Source organism: Canis lupus, chromosome 30 (assembly GCF_011100685.1).
Source record: "Canis lupus familiaris isolate Mischka breed German Shepherd chromosome 30, alternate assembly UU_Cfam_GSD_1.0, whole genome shotgun sequence".
NCBI lineage: Eukaryota > Metazoa > Chordata > Mammalia > Carnivora > Canidae > Canis > Canis lupus.
Genome location: NC_049251.1, coordinates 16,378,217 through 16,394,772, shown reverse-complemented (window position 1 = coordinate 16,394,772; position 16,556 = coordinate 16,378,217). Strand labels below are relative to the sequence as shown.

The 16,556-nt window shown below is 34.2% G+C and overlaps 1 protein-coding gene across 3 annotated transcripts in view; it reads left to right on the top strand.

The window, feature by feature from the left end:
• Positions 1-16,556, top strand: part of ATP8B4 (ATPase phospholipid transporting 8B4 (putative)) — a 237,960-nt gene that overhangs the window by 18,035 nt on the left and 203,369 nt on the right. For all 3 annotated transcript variants that reach the window (XM_038580388.1, XM_038580389.1, XM_038580390.1), the window contains exon 2: positions 1,564-1,632. In XM_038580388.1, the coding sequence (XP_038436316.1) occupies positions 1,605-1,632 (28 nt within the window). In that variant the 5' untranslated portion in view covers positions 1,564-1,604. The remainder of the gene's footprint in view (positions 1-1,563; positions 1,633-16,556) is intronic.

Below are 16,556 nucleotides of genomic sequence, written 5' to 3'. Positions count from 1 at the left end.
TCAGTGTGGACCCTGGTCTATAGGTAGCTAAAATTGGAGCAGGGAAACTTATTATGAGCAATGCTAGGGAAAAACAATCACTGATCAGCAGACATTCTTAGAGGCAGCCAGATGCCTGGGGCTGTGGTGGGAGGGGCTCATCTTGGGCAGCACAGTTGGTAGAAGGTATTGGGGGAGAAACAGAAGAATTAGTGATGGATTATGTTTAATATTTAATGACTTATCCCTGCTTTCAGCAGTATCTGGCAGCTGAATTTCTTGCATAGATTCATCATTTTTATTTTTATTTTTTATTTTTTAATTTTAAAATTTTTAAGGATTTTATTTATTTATTTATTTATTCATGAGAGACAGAGAGAGAGGCAGAGACATAGGCAGAGGGAGAAGCAGGCACCCCACGGGGAACTTGATGTGGGACTCAATCCCAGGACCCTGGGATCATGACCTGAGCCAAAGGCAGATGCTCAACCACTGAGCCACCCAGGTGCCCCAGATTCATCATTTTTAGTAATCAGTCCCTAAAAAAGCAGTAGGTCTCACAAAGTGTCAGTGGTCCTGTTTGTCAAGCATATCCAGGAGTAGCTGTGCCCTCAGAAGGTTACTGCTTTTCCTGGAGGTGGCAGAAGGGAACTCTTTGATCTGGGGCCATAAGAAGGAGAATTCTTGGTTTCAGGCTTTTTAGTCTCTGAGAGATTCGTAGTGGAGCAGTGGCTGTTGATGAATTTTTCTCAGCATCCTTCTTTCTTGTAATTACTAAACTATAAGCAGTGACAGTTCCTCTCCTCTGGTCTCTGTATGAGCAACTTCTTTATGTGGCATCCTGGCACACCACTTCTTTGAGCAGGAAGCAGATAAGTCATCTCTCTTTCAAACCGAAAGAGCGTGTGTCCAATACCCCTGCCCACCCTGTCATATGTTTGCAAAGGTTCCTGAGTTCATTTCTACATTCTGTCAGGTTATAAATGATTGAAATAATTTGTTTACCCCTTTTTTCATTCATTCTAAATCTTTTAATAGAGTTTACCACAATTAGACCACATGTAGGGAAAAATTGAAAGGTAATAATAACATTCTGGCTTTTTGGGTAGCTACCTGGAGAAGACTATACACAGAATGAATTGAGAAAAATTTTGAACTATGAGCTGGGCCAGCCAATAATTTCCTCTCACATGTAGCTCCTGTAATTTAGCAGTGGTCCCAGTGCTAGCTTTGGGAAGGAATCATCTAATGATACTTGAATAAAAAGGAGATGCTGTAGCTTCACCCCTGATATATTCTGATTCAAAGAGTTTGGAATAAATTAGAAAATTTGGCTCAGAATGGCACATTTGGACTTACCTTATATTGTTTCATATAGCATGTGATACAAATAGACTACTTTTGCATAGAATTATTCTTATCTAGTTAGATTTAAGCCTGATAAATGGAATCTGTTATTCATTATTGTGCCAATGATTCCAAGTCATCTAGATTTGACTAGGAAGAAAGGTAAAAGGTGGAAATTTATGGTTAATGAGCACTTTTCAAATACTAATGTTGTATAGTTTTCTTGTTTTTTAATAGGCCAACTGTTGAAACCTGCTGAAACATAACTAGATGAAATAATGTTCTGCAGTAAAAAGAAATCACTTGGTAAGTATTGAGCTCTTCAGATGACACAGAGTGAATATGACTTAATTTTTAATTTACTTTTAAAAATTTTGCTCCATTTTATTTTGTGGAGGTAAGTTTATATACAAAAAACCTACATAAATCTTAAATGTTCAGTTTGATGAATTTTGACAGTTGTCTACATCTTTCTGGTTACCAGCCCAAAACAAGATACAGAAAATTTCTACCATCCCAGAAAGTTCCCTTGTGCCCTTTAAAAAATTATCTATTTTTAATTGAAGTATAGTTGACATACAATATTGTATTAGTATCAGTTGTGCAACATAGTGATTTGATATTTATATACATTATGAAATGCTCATCATAAGTATAGTTACCATCTGTCATGCAAAGTTATTACATTATTTATTATAATCCCTATGCAATACTTTATATTCTTGTGACCTATTTTATAGCTGGAAGTTTGTACTTTTTAATCCTCTTCACCCATCTCCTCATCCCTTCTTCCCTATGGTAATCACCAGTTTGTTCTCTGTATTTATGAGTCTGTTTCTATTTTGCTTTATTCATTTGTTTTTTAGATTCCACATATAAGTAAAATCATATGGTATTTGTCTTTCTCTTTCTGATTTATTTCACTAAACTTAATACCTTCTAGGCCCACTCATGTTGTCACAAATGATAAAATTTCATTCTTTCGAATGGCTAAATAGTATTTCTCTGGGTGTGTGTGTGTGTGTGTGTGTGTCCAGCATATCTTCATCCATTCATCTATTGGTGAACACTTAGATTGCTTCCACTTTGGCTGTTATGAATAATATTGCAATAAACATAAGAGTGCATATATTTTTTGAATTAGGGTTTTTGTTTTATTGGGGTAAATAACCAGAGATGGAATTGCTGGATTATATGGTATTTTTATTTTTAATCTTTTAAGAAACCTCTATACTGTTTTTCATAGCAGTTATACCAATTTACCTTTCCAGAAACAGTGCATGAGCGCTCCGGTTTCTCCATATCCTCACCAACAGTTTTTGTCATTTTGATTATAGCTGTTCTGACAGTTGTAAGGTTTTGATTTGCATTTCCTTGATGCTCAGTGATGTTGAGCATCTTGTCATGCATCTGTTGGCCATCTGTATGTTTTCTTTGGAAAAATGTCTATTCAGATTCTCTACCCATTTTAAGTCCAATTTTTTTTATCTTGAATTGTATGAATTCTTTATACTAACTCCTTACCAGATATATCATTTACAAATATCTTCTCCAATTCAGTAGTCTTTTTAAAAAAAGATTTTAAAATTTATTTTAGAGTGAGTGGGTAGGGGGTGTAGAGGGAGAGGGGGAGAAAAACTTTAGCAGGTTCCACACTGAGTGTGGAGCCAATGTGGGGCTCAATGTCACAACTCTGAGATCATGACCTAAACTGAAACCTCGAGTCGGACTCCTAACTGACTGTGCCACCCATATATCCCTGTCTTTTCATTTTATTGATGGTTTTCTTCACTGGGCAAAAGTCTTTCAGTCTGATATAGTCTCAGTTGTTTATTGTCATCTGCAAATAGTACTGCAATTTTACTTCTGCTTTACCAATTTGGGTGCCTTTAATTTCTTTCTCTTACTTGATTACTATGGCTAGGACTTCCAGTACTATGTTGAATAAAAGTGGCAAGAGTGGATATCCTTGCCTTGCTCCCGATTTTAGAGGAAACATTTTCAGCTTCTCATCACTGAGAATGATGTTAGCTGTGGGTTTGTTATACATGGCCTTTATTACGTTGAGATATGTGCCCTCTGAACCCACTTTGCTGATATTTTTTTTATCATGAATGAGTGACAAGTTTTGTCAAATGCTTTTTCTACATTTGTTGATATGATCATATGATTTTTATCCTTCATTTTGCTTCCTTCATAATGTGGTATGTTACACTGGTTGATTCGTGGATACTATATCCCTGGAAGAATTTTCTAGGAACAAGGATATTCTCCTGTATTACTGCAATATTGTCAATACACCCAAGAAATATAACATTGGTAAATAACATAGATTCCATTTTTCAGTTTCTCCATTTGTCCATAAAACATCTTATCTCTCAGAGCTGGTTTTTATTTTTGGTATGGTACCTAATAGATGTTCACACATTGTGTTTGGCTTGTAATTCCTTTATTTTCTTTTAAATTTACAACAGTTTTTCATTATACAGAATTTTGGAAAAGACCATTACAACACCCAAATAGATTTGGATTGGACATTCTTGGCACGAATATCATAGAGATAATGTTTTATTTTTAATGGGCAATTAGTTAATTGACATTGTATGAGGAATGTAACTTTCTGATCTTCCTTACACATAATTTCATTTTACAGACCAATAGTCATTGTGATGTAATAAGGCCAAATGTTTTGGCCACGTATCTGATTCTATATCTGCTTTGGGACAGATTTTCAGAGAAATCTGACACTATCATTAGCATCATCATGATTGGGGATGATACATCTTTGGGTTACATCAGTTCCTATAGATTTATTTGGTCATAGACTGGAGAGCTATTATAACCTATTCATTTGCTATGCAGGCAGTCAACAAATATTTTGAGCCCATGTGATATGCTAGGAAGTGCTAACCTTTCTTGATTTCAAGATTTTTACAGTTTGATAAAATGCGTGTATCGTCACACAATTGTTAAGTTTACAGTAGCAACGATAATTTAAAAATAGTTTGCTAAACATTACTACAACTGGTATATTTGATAGAGGAGCACAGATTAGAGACCTTCTAGTCAGCCTGGGGTTGTCATGGGGAAAACTCATGAAGAAGTGATATTTTAATCCCAATGAGATGTTGAATATCTGCAATAGTTGAGAATATAAACTTCCACAACATCATCAGGAAGCTTGGGCTAGAGATGATGTATATGAAAATATAACAAGCCAAACATGATGTTGTGGGTAAAAAATAATTCTCTCATATATTCTTTATTATAACCATATTCATATAAGTCTCACATTCTTTAAGATGTAAAAAATCCCAGCTAATTGACTCAAATTTCAAACATTATGATTATAATCTATTTGTTCTTTTTAAAAAATTTAATTCCAGTAGAGTTAACATACACTGCTTTAGTTTCAGGTGTAAAATATAATGATTCAACAATTCTGTATATTACTCCGTGCTCATCATAAGTGTACTCTTAATTTCCTTTATCTGTTTCACCCATCCTCCACCCCTGCCATCTGGTGGGTGAACAAACTGTTGGTTTGTTCTTTATAGTTAAGAGTCTACTTTTGGTTTGTCTCTTTTTTTCTTTGTTCATTTAAATTTATTTCTTAAATTCCCTATATGACTGAAATCATCAGGTATTTGTCTTTCTCTGACTGATTTATTTTACTTAGCATTATACCTTCTGGCTCTGTCCACATCACTGCAAAAGGCAGGATTTCATTCTTTTTTATGGTGTAATAATATATATACCGCTTCTTTATTCAGTCATCTACCAAAGGACACTGGGCTGCCTCCATAGTTTGGCTATTGTAAATAATGCTGCAATAAACAAAGGGGTGCATGTAACCCTTTAAATTAGTGTTTTTGTATTCTTTAGTTAAATACCAGTAGTGGAACTAATGGATCATATGATAATTCTATTTTTAATTTTTTGAAGAACCTCTGTACTGTTTTCTTTAGTGGCTGTACCAGTTTGCATTCCTATCAACACTACTAGAGGGTTCCTTTTTCTCCACATCCTCACCAACAATAGTTTTTTCTTGTGTTTTTGATTTTAGCTATTCTTACAGGTATGAGGTGATAGGTCATTGTAGTTTTGATTTGAATTTCCCTGATGATCAGTGATGACCATCTTTTCATGTGTCTGTTGACTATCTGTATGTCTTCCCTTGGAGAAATGTTTGTTCTTGTATTCTGTCCATTTTTAAATTGAATTATTTGTGTTTTTGTGTTGAACTGTATAAGTTCAACTGTATAAGTTATTTATATGTTTATATACTAATCCTTTATTGGATATATCATTTACGAATATCTTCTCCCACTCAGTAGGCCGTATTTTAGTTTTGTTGATTGTTTCCTTTGCTGTGCAGAAGGTTTTTGTTTTGATATAGTCCTAGTAGTTTATTTTTGCTTTTGTTTCCCTTGCCTCAGGAGACATATCTAGGAAAATATTACTCCAGGTAATGTCCTAGAAATTACTGCCTGCGTTCTCTTCTAGATTTTTATGTTTTTAGGTCTCACAATTAGGTCCTTGATCCATTTTGAGGTTTCTTTCATGAGTGCATGGTGTGAGAAACTGATTCAGTTTCATTTTTTGCATGTCACTGTCCAGTTTTCCCAACATCATTTTTTTTGTATTTTATTTTTAAAAATATTTTATTTATTTACTCATAGACACACACACACACACACACACACAGGCAGAGATACAGGCAGAGGGAGAAGCAGGCTCCACGCAGAGAGCCTGACGTGGGACTCGATCCAGGGTCTCCAGGATCACGCCCTGGGCTGCAGGCGGCGCTAAACCGCTGCGCCACCGGGGCTGCCCTTTTTTTTTGTATTTTATTTTAAAAATATTTTATTTAAACTCAATTTGCCAACATATAGTATAACACCCAGTGCTCATCTCATCATGTGCCCTCCTCAGTGCCCTTCCCAACACCATTTCCTACTTTGTCAATGACTAACTGACCATATAATTGTTGGTTTATTTCTTTCTGGGTTTTCTGTTCTGTTACATTGATATATGTGTCTATTTTTAGTGCTGGTACCATACTCTTTTGATTATTATAGCTTTGTGGTACATCTTGAGATATGGGGTTGTGGTACCTCCAGTTTTGTTCTTCTTTCAAGATTGCTTTGGCTACTTGAGATCTTTCAGTACAAATTTCAAGATTATTTGTTCTAGTTCTGTGGAAAATGTTCTTGGCATTTTGCTAGGCAGTGCATTAAATATGTAGGTTGCTCTGTATAGTATGGATATTTTAATAATATTTGTTCTTCTGATATATGAGCATAGAATATCTTTTCATTTGTTTGTATTGTCTTCAATTTCTGTCATGAACATTTTAGTTTTCAGAGTACAGGTCTTTCATCTCCTTGGTTAGGTTTATTCCTAGGTATTTTATTATTTTTGATGCAATTATAAATGGGACTGTTTTCTTAATTTCTCTTTCTGCTAGTGAATAGAAATGTAATGGATTTCTGTATGTTAATTTTGGATCCTGTGACTTTAGTGAATTCATTTATCAGTTTTAGTAGTTTTTTTTTTTTTTTTGAGTCTTTAGGGTTCTATACATATAGTATTGTGTCATCTGCAAATAGTGAAAGTTTTACTTCTTTCTTACCAATTTGGATGACTTTTATTTCTTTGTTGTCTGACTGCTGTGGCTAGGACTTGCAGTACTATGTTGAATAAAAGTGGTGAGAGTGGATTTTCTTGTCTTGTTCCTGATATTAGAGCAAAAGTTCTCAGTTTTTCTCCATTGAGTATGATGTTAGCTGTGGCTTTTTCATAAATGGCCTTTATTATGTTGAAGTATATTTCCTCTAAAACTACTTGAAAGTTTTTATCATGTGTGGTGTTGTACTTTGTCAAATGCTTTTTCTGCATCTACTGAAAAGATCATATGGTTTTTCTTTCTCTTATTGATGTGATGTATTATGTTGATTGATTTGCAAATATTGAATCACCCTTGCATCCTGGGAATAAATCCCACTTGATCATGGTGAATGATTTTTTTATAATGTATTGTTAGATTTGGTTTGCTATATCTTGATGATTTTTACATCTGTGTTCATCAGAAATATTGGTTCATCAGAGATAAGTTCTCTTTTTTTGTAGTGCCTTTATATGGTTTTGGTATCAGTGTAATGCTGGCCTCATAGAAGGAATTTGGAAGCTTTCCTTCCTTTTCTCTTTTATGGAATAGTTGAGAATAATAGGTACTTACTTCTTTTTAAATATTTGATAGGGGCACCTGAGTGGTTTAGTTGGTTAAGTGTCTGACTCTTGATATCAGCTTGGGTCATGGTTTCCGGGTTGTGGGAATGAACCCTGAATTGGACTCTGCACTCAGTGGGGAGTCTCTCTCTCTCTCTCTGCCCCTCCCCCTGCTCATTCTTTCTCTCTCAAATAAATAAGTAAATCTTAAAAAAATAAATGTTTGGTAGCATTCACCTGTGAAGCCATCTGGTCCTGGACTTTTGTTTGTTGGTAGTTTTTGATTATGTATGCAATTTCCTTGTTGGTAATTGTTCTGTTCAAATTTTCTATTTCTTACTGATTCAGTTTTGAGAGATTACATGTTTCTAGGAATGTATCCACTTCTTTTAAGTTGTCCAGTTTGTTGGACTGTAATTTTTTTATAATATTCTCTTATAATCCTTTTTATTTCTGTGGTGGTGTTATTTCTTTTTCATTTCTGATTTTGCTTGAGGTTTTTTTATGAGTTTGGCTAAAGGTTTACAAATTTTGTTGATCTTTTTAAAGAAACAACTCCTGGTTTAATTGATCTGTTTTCTTTTTTGGGGGGTTTCTATTTTATTCTTTAATCTTTAATATTTCCTTCCTTCTACTTCCTTCTGTCTGTTTCTAACCCCTTTAGATGTAGAGTTATGTTTTTTATTTGAGATTTTTCTTGTTTCTTGAGGCAGTCCTGTATTGCTATAAACTTCCCTCTTAGAACAGCTTTTGCTGTATCCTGAAAATTTTGGACCATTGTGTGTGTGTGTGTGTGTGTGTGTGTGTGTGTGTGTGTGTGTATGTGTGTATGTTTTAAAGATTATTTATTTGAGAGAACGAGAGAGTGTGAGCAAGCATGAGTGAGGAGGAGAGGCAGAGGCAGAGGCAGAGGGAGAAGGAGAAGCAGACTCCTCGATGAGCAGGGAGCCCAATGCAGGGCTTGATCCCAGGATCATGGAATCATGACCTGAGTCCAAGGCAGATGCTTCACCAATTAAGCCATCTAGGCATTTCCTAGACTGTTGTGTTTTCATTGTCATTTGTTTCCATGTATTTTTCGATCTCCTCTTTAATTTCTTGGTTGACTCATTCATTGTTTTGTAGCATGTTATTTAGCCTCCATATATTTATTCTCTTTCCAGATTTTTTTCTTCTGGTTGAGTTCTAGTTTCATAGTGTTGTGGTTGGACAAGATGCATAGTATGACTGCAATCATTTTGAATTTGTTGAGTCTTGATTTGTGGCTCAATATGTGATCTATTCTGGAGAATGTTCTATGCATATTTGACAAGAATGTGTATTCTGCTGTTTTAGGATGGAATGTTATAAATAGATCTGTCGTTAGATCCATGTGTTCCAATGTGTCATTCAAAGCCACTGTTTCCTTGTTGATTTTCTGCTTTGAAGATCTGTCCATTGATTTAAGTGGAGGTTAAAGTCTCCTATTATTGTAATACTGTTTATTGCTTTCTTTATGTTTGTTATTAGTAGATTCATGTATCTGGGTGCTCCCATGTTGGGTGCATAAATATTTACAATTGTTATACCTTGTTGGACTGTTCTATTTATGATTGTATAGTGTCCTTCTTTGTCTCTTTTACAGTTTTCGTTTAAAGTCTATTTTGTCTGATATAAGTATTGTTACCTTAGCTTTCTTTTTACTTCGATTTGCATGATAAATGCTTTTCCATCCCTTTAGTTTCAATCTGCATGTGTCTTTAGGTCTGAAATGAATCTTTTGTAGGTGGCATATATATGGGTCTTGCTTTTTATCCATTCTGTCACCCTATTTTTTTATTGGAACATTTAGTCTATTTACATTCAAAGTAAATATTGCTATGTATGTACTTATTACCATTTTGTTAGTTGTTTTATGGTGGTTTTTGTAAATCTTCTCTTCTCTATTCCTTTCTTCTCTTGCTCTTTTCTCTCATAGTTTACAGGCTTTCTTTAATGATATATTTGGATTCTTTTCTCTTATATTTTGCATATATATTATTAGTTTTTGTGGTTATTACTATTAGGTCATATATGACATTTTATGCCTATAGTGGTCTAAAATAAGTTGATGATTGCTTAAGTTTGAACCCATTCTTTAGTCTTCTCCCCAGTCTCCCAGGTTTCAGGTATATGATGTCATACTTTATATCTTTTAATTTTGTGATCTCTTGACTAATTTTTAGAAATGTACCTATTTTTATTGCTTTTGTTTCCTACTTCTTTTTCTTGTACTTGTGGTTTTTCCTTTCTACTTAGTGAGTTCCCTTAAATATTTCTTGCAGTTTTTGTTTGTCTGAGAAACTGTCTCTTTCTATTCTGAATGATAGTTTTGCTGGATAGAGTATTCTTAGCCGCAGTTTTTTTTTCCTTTTATCACTTTGAATATATCCTGTCCCACTTCCTTCTGTTCTGCAAAGTGTCTGCCAAAAAGAATCAGCTGATGGCCTTATAGAGTTTCCCTTGTATGTAACTGTTTTCTTTTCTCTTGATGCTTTTCAAATTTTTTCTTTGTTACTACTTTTGCCTTTTTAATTAGTGTGTATCTTAATTGTAAAATTGGGTTGACTTTGTTGGGGGCTCTCTGTGTCTAGGCTGAGGGGCAGGGGAGGAAAGTAATGTTCACCATCTCCTCTGTTCCTTGAGAAGTCTCCCAAGGATCACTGCTTCTCCAATACATTCTCTGAGATTAGTAAACAAGTCACCCTCCATAAACTCCAGGTGTCTTTTCAAACTGATGCTTCTATGCTGTATGTCCTTGGAGACGTTTCTTATGGTGTGTCTTTTAGGGTAAGGACTCAGTTCCCTATTGCCCTCTCTCCAGGCTCTCCCAGGGTGGAGCAGGTTGAATTTTGAAGTTCCAGATGTTAAGCCTTGCTGATTGTAAGCTCTTGAGAAAAATATGCCCTTCTGGTTTTCAAAACCAAATGTTATAGGGATTCTCTGGGCCTGGGACACCTGTTGTAAGGATCTGTTTCTTTCTAGTCTCTGCACCCATGATGTCTTTTCCCTTCCATGGACAGTCGCATAGGTCTATTGAGCTCCTGACTGCGTCTCTGCCCTTCCTACCCTGTTTTGTGTGTGTTTTCTACATTTAGCTGCGGAGAGTCTGTTCTGCTAGATTTCTGGTAGTTTCTGGGTTATTTACACTGATGTGGGTGTTACCTGGTTTGTAACCCTGGGGACAAGGTGGGCTTAGGGTTCTCCTCCTTAGCCAACTTCTTTGGAACTTTTCCATTCTTGGTAATTCACTCTTTCTATGTAGTTCATGTGGGAGGCCCAAGACAAACCATTTTAAAGCATATAAAGACCACTATTCTTGTGTAAAATTCTTAATTGAGATTTCATGTAGTTTGGTAACATGGGAAGGAAAAGAAATAAATAGAGGTTTTCTTAAAACTAAGGCTGTTCTTGGTTCCAAAATGTGGAGGTTGTGGAACCAGCACACATTATTCCACAGGAAAGCCCTCTGTATATTTATGGGGTGTGGAGTAGATCACATTATGACTTTCATTGGCATTTTGTTGGCCCCTTCCTCCAAAAAACATTAAAAAGTATATTTTACAATTGTGTGAGTATAAAGACAAATGTAATCCAGGCTGGGTTTATTATTATGAATTTATTATGTATTCATCTTTTTCTTCTAATTTTAAAATAATTTAAATTTAAACATTTTTGTCTGTCCCACAAAGTATTATGGGCCTTAGGCAATGCATCTGTTTTGCTTACAAAGGAGGTTGTTTTTTTTGGTTGGAATTTATATTCCCGATTCTCAGGCATTATTGTGAGCTTATAGTGTTTATCAGCTTATAGTGGTTTGGTCCTGCAGTAAAGGATTGGTGATAAAAAAGATATGTAACATGGAACCTACTTTCACAGGCATCTTTCAATGTGTGTAAAAGAACATGTATATTTATTAATACATGTGTTTAAAGAGTGTTATTTTTGCCTGCATTTATTCCGTATGGTACAACAACAAATCCAAAAGTTCTTTAAGTACTTGTGAAGGTATTAGTTTTTGTTTGAACTTGGTTTTCATCTAATATACTAATTTGTTTGAAAAGATGGTATAATTTTTTCAAAATCCTCTATTTTTTTTTAACTGAAAATGAGGCCATTAGAATGAAGTGATAATCAGTACCCGCTAATCAGTGACATACGAAGACAGTGCTAGTTTTATAAGGATTCTTACAACTTTGGGGTTATTACTTTTTTTTATATAAATTTATTTTTAATTGGTGTTCAATTTGCCAACATATAGAATAACACCCAGTGCTCATCCTGTCAAGTGCCCACCTCAGTGCCCGTCACCCAGTCACCCCCACCCCCCGTCCACCTCCCTTTCCACCACCCCTAGTTCGTTATTACTTTTTAATGGATTCTCCTGTACATTTTTGTAACTTTTTGGTGTCTAGAGGGAAAAGGACATGGGAAATTTTATTGAGTACCACTAGAAATGAGAAATGCCCAATCCCTTCCATTTCACTTTTCTAAAATTCTGTATCAAAAGGTGATAGAAATTATTCCAGACCCAAAATCTTTTTTAAAAAGATTTTATTTATTTATTCATGAGAGACAGAGAGAGACAGAGACAGAGACAGAGACAACAGGCAGAGGGAGAAGCAGGTTCCCCACAAGGAGCCCGATGCAGGACTCGATCCTGGATTGCGGGATCATGACCTGAGCTGAAGGCAGGCACCCAACCGCTGAGCCACCAGGTGTCCCAGACGCTAAATCTTTGCTGTTATCCCAAGTATTGTAGGGCACAAGTTATCCAGTCATTGGTTCCTCAGCTTTTTAACTGGGAAGGAAGGAAGAGGCAGCATTGGTGTTCTTAGTCCTATTTGTGTTCTAGATTTTTATGCTATCTTTAAATCCTTTGAAATAGGAGTCTTTTTTTTTCCTCCACAGAGTGTTTACTATGTACTTAAAAATGTGCCATCATAGTCATTGTGCACAGTTGCAAATAGAAAGTGCAGAAAAGAGATGTCTTCTTGCTCTCATACACTTCTCAAAATTGTGTGCTGCTCTAATTGAGGTATTATGTAGGCTTTAAGCAATCTGATGTTTTGTTACTCAGGATATAGGTTAGGTTGGGCTGCTATTAAAAAACCACCGGTCACTGGAAACTCTCTATAGGGGCTGTTCCTCAACACCATCCTTTATCACTTCTCTATGGATTTGGTGGGGAGGGGGGAATATTCCCTCCTTGAATGTTATTTTCCCTTGATCTTCATGAGTCTTGTGGAAATTCTTGATTCTCAGACTGCTGTGACCCTGTCTCCTTCACTGGATCTCAGTGGAATTTCCCCTGGTTCAGTCGTCTGTAGTCTTCTCTCTGTATGTGCTCCGCAGAGGGTTCCTCTTCTATCTTGACTACTTTCATCTCCATGGAGATAACTCTTAAATCTACAGTATCAATTGTGATATCTTTCCTAAATGTTATACCTTATTTCCAATTGATACTCGCTTTGATCTAATAATTCTATTAATATAGTTTTAGGTTGTACAGAATGATAAAACCTGGGAATTAGAACGGTCTTCAAAAATCATCCTGTTCAGATTTTCTTTCAACTTGACAATCTATTCCTAGAGTGTTGCTGAATATTTTCCTTGAATATTTACTCTGACATGTCCAAGTTTGTAATTTAGGAGATAGATAATTCTCTGGACAGTAAATTCTCCTACATATTAACTAGAACTTCACATCCTTTTAAAGTTTACTTTCTGTTCTGTAGTTTGGAACAACAGCATATCTGTTCTGCCACCTACATTATTTAAAGGTCTCTTTCATATTATGCTCTCACAGACACATAGGGAATACTATTTGACCAAATGTCCAGGCTGTCTCATGGCCCACTCAAATTGACACATTAAAATTAACTATCACAGCCATATTTTAGTTTATCAAGATATTCTTAAATTTGTCTATTTCTCCTTTTAGTTCTGTCAGTTTTTGCTTTATATTTTTTTTAAGTTACATAGTAGATTTATGCATACATAGAGTTATGTATTCCTGGAAGAATAATCTTTTATTGTTATGGATGGCCCTGCTTATCTCTGGTAATTCTTATATATTGAAGTATACTTCATCTGAGATTAGTGTAGGGATACCAGATTTCCTTTGATTAATGTTCACATTAATCAATATATATATATTTATATATAAAAATATATTTTTTCTATATTTTGACTTTGAGCCCCTTAATGTTCTTAAATTTAAGATGCAACATATAGTGGCTTTTAAATGAAAACATAAACTTTGGCTTTTAAATGAAATATTTAGTTCATTTATGGTTAATAAAATTACTGATATATTTATGATTAATAAATTATCTTATTATTTGTTCTACATTTATTTTTCTTTTTGTTGCTTTCCTTTGCATAAGCAATATTTCTATTGTTCCATTTCTAAGCATGTTAGCTTGTTACTTATCATTCCTTTAATATTGTTTTTGTGGTTATTCTTAAGATTACAACACATCTATTTAATTTAGTACTTTTACTACTTTGTGAGCCATGTAAGAATTTAGAGCATTTTAACTTTCCTTGTTACTCTTTTTTTTTCCTTGTTTACTCTCTGTGCCATTGTTATCATGTATTTAACTCTTTGTATATTTTAAAACTAATAAGACAGCAGTAACAAATAACATGTGGTGTTGTCACCATATTCATTATTTGTGTAGATTTACCTACAATACTTCATTTTTTTTTTCATTTTTTTGCATTTCTGTGATTCTCTCTGGAATAATTTTCCTTCTGCCTAAAGACTTCCTTTCATTTTTTAAAAACTGAATTCAGTCACTTTTATTAGGAGAAAAGAATCCTTATTTTGGATTTATATTGGATGAATCATTTCTATGGAGCATAGAACTCCAGATTGGTAGTCTTTTCTCTGGCACATTAAAGGTACCATTCCATTACATTCAGGCCTTCATTCATTCTTTTAAAAAGTAAACTGACAGGCTTGTTATTCTTTTTTTTTTTTTTTTTTTTTTTTTTTTTTTACAGGCTTGTTATTCTTTTGTTACTCTCTTAAATTCTTTTGTTGAAGTGATATGTCTTCTGGCTATTTCAAAAGCTTTCTTTTTGTCTTTCATCCTTTTTACTATTCTGGCCTAGGTATGGTTTTCTTAGTATTTATCTAACTTGGAATTTACAGAGATTCTTATTTTTTCAGCTTGACTTCTTTTGGATGTTGGAAAATTCTCAGAATATCTTCAAATACTCTTACTACTCCCTATTCCCTCAGTTGTCTCTTGTGGGACTCCAAATGATACATATGATAGATCTTTTAACATGTATCTAATGTGCTTATGCTTTTTTTCTGATATTTTCAACTTTTTTCTTCCCTCCGTGTTCAGTTTTAATATTTTTCTAACGACTAATTTACAACTATTCCCTTCTGCTGCTATGTCTACTGTGCTGTTAAACTCATATATTGAATGCTTAGTTACATTATTATATTTTTAAATTCTATACTTTTTTTCTTTTATGCATAATTTGTTTTTTTAGTGAAATTATTCATTTTGTCATCCATTCTAATGTACATGTTAATCACAATTATTTTAAAGTCCACGTCTGACAGTTCCAATATCTAGATCATCTATAGGTTGATTTCCTTTTTCTACTTTTCTCTTGGTTTTCAATAGTTTGATATTTTTCCCTGCCATACTTGATAATTTATTATTGAAATCTAGACCTTGCACATAAAAAAAATTGTAGGGGATGTAGATAGTGTTATCTTCCTTGAGGAGAATTTACTTTTCTTCTCACATGCAGTTAGAGAAGGAACAGGTTATCTTGATCCAGTCACAGACTGAGATATCATGAGGCTGATTTTTAGTATTTATAAGGCCTACTCTATTTTTGTTAGTTCTTACTTCTAGAATGCAGTTCTTCAGAAGTCAACAGGAAACCTAGAGTGTTACCAAAGATCCTCTTCCCTGCTGGGTTCTTTATTTTTATTTTATTTTATTTTTTTATTGGAGTTCAATTTGCCAACATATAACATAATACCCAGTGTTCATCCCGCCAAGTGCTGCTGGGTTCTAACTCTATTGTCTTCTCTCATCTCTGGGAAGCTGAGGAATTAGCAATTGCCTTAAGGGGAAAGGTACAGAATACTAAATTTACTTTAATACCTTTCTCTTCTCTGCTGGTTCTTGGCTCTTTAAGTTTTGTCAGATTTTGTTCTATATATTTTCAAACATTTTATATATTTCATCTAGCTTTTTTAGTTCTCAACAGATGGGTTGATCCTGACACAAGTTGCTCCATTATAGTGGGAAGCTTAAAAACACATTTTAAATAACATTTTATAAGTTGACTGGAAAAATACATTAAATATTACTATTCTATAGTTATAGGAGTATCTGAATATGAATAAGGAATAAACAAATGAATAGTGAATTGAATAAGAAAATAATGGTTAATGAATATATTAATCAGTATTCTCTGCTAGAATAGGTTTAAATATTAGCATGACACAAACACAAAAATAAGTCAATTTTGAACTACGACATTTATAGTGAGTAATAAAATTATAAATACTTTGAATGACATTGTATGCCATATATACTTATTGGCCTTTAGGACATATTTATAAATGCATTTGTGCCAGTTCTCCATTTCTTTGTGATTTAGCATTCCCAACTGTATAATATTCTAGTTGTCATACTTTGGCTTTGTAAAAGAAAAATCCTTAATTTCATCCCTTGAACTATAATCATTTATTTAAAAAAATGCTTTTATGTCCCTTAACATAGACCCACACCTTAGAACACTTCTTTAATTCAGTATTTGAGCATTTAATTCAGTATCTGGCATTTATCAAGCCTCTAATTGTAGCTGCCATTGTTATTATTTTGAGTGGCTTTAATAAATGCTATTTGAATTATAGTCCCCTGGTGGACCTTGTTTTCATGTAATATTGTGTCTTCTAATTGTTCCAACAGAACTTCCTAATTTAAAGGGAATTC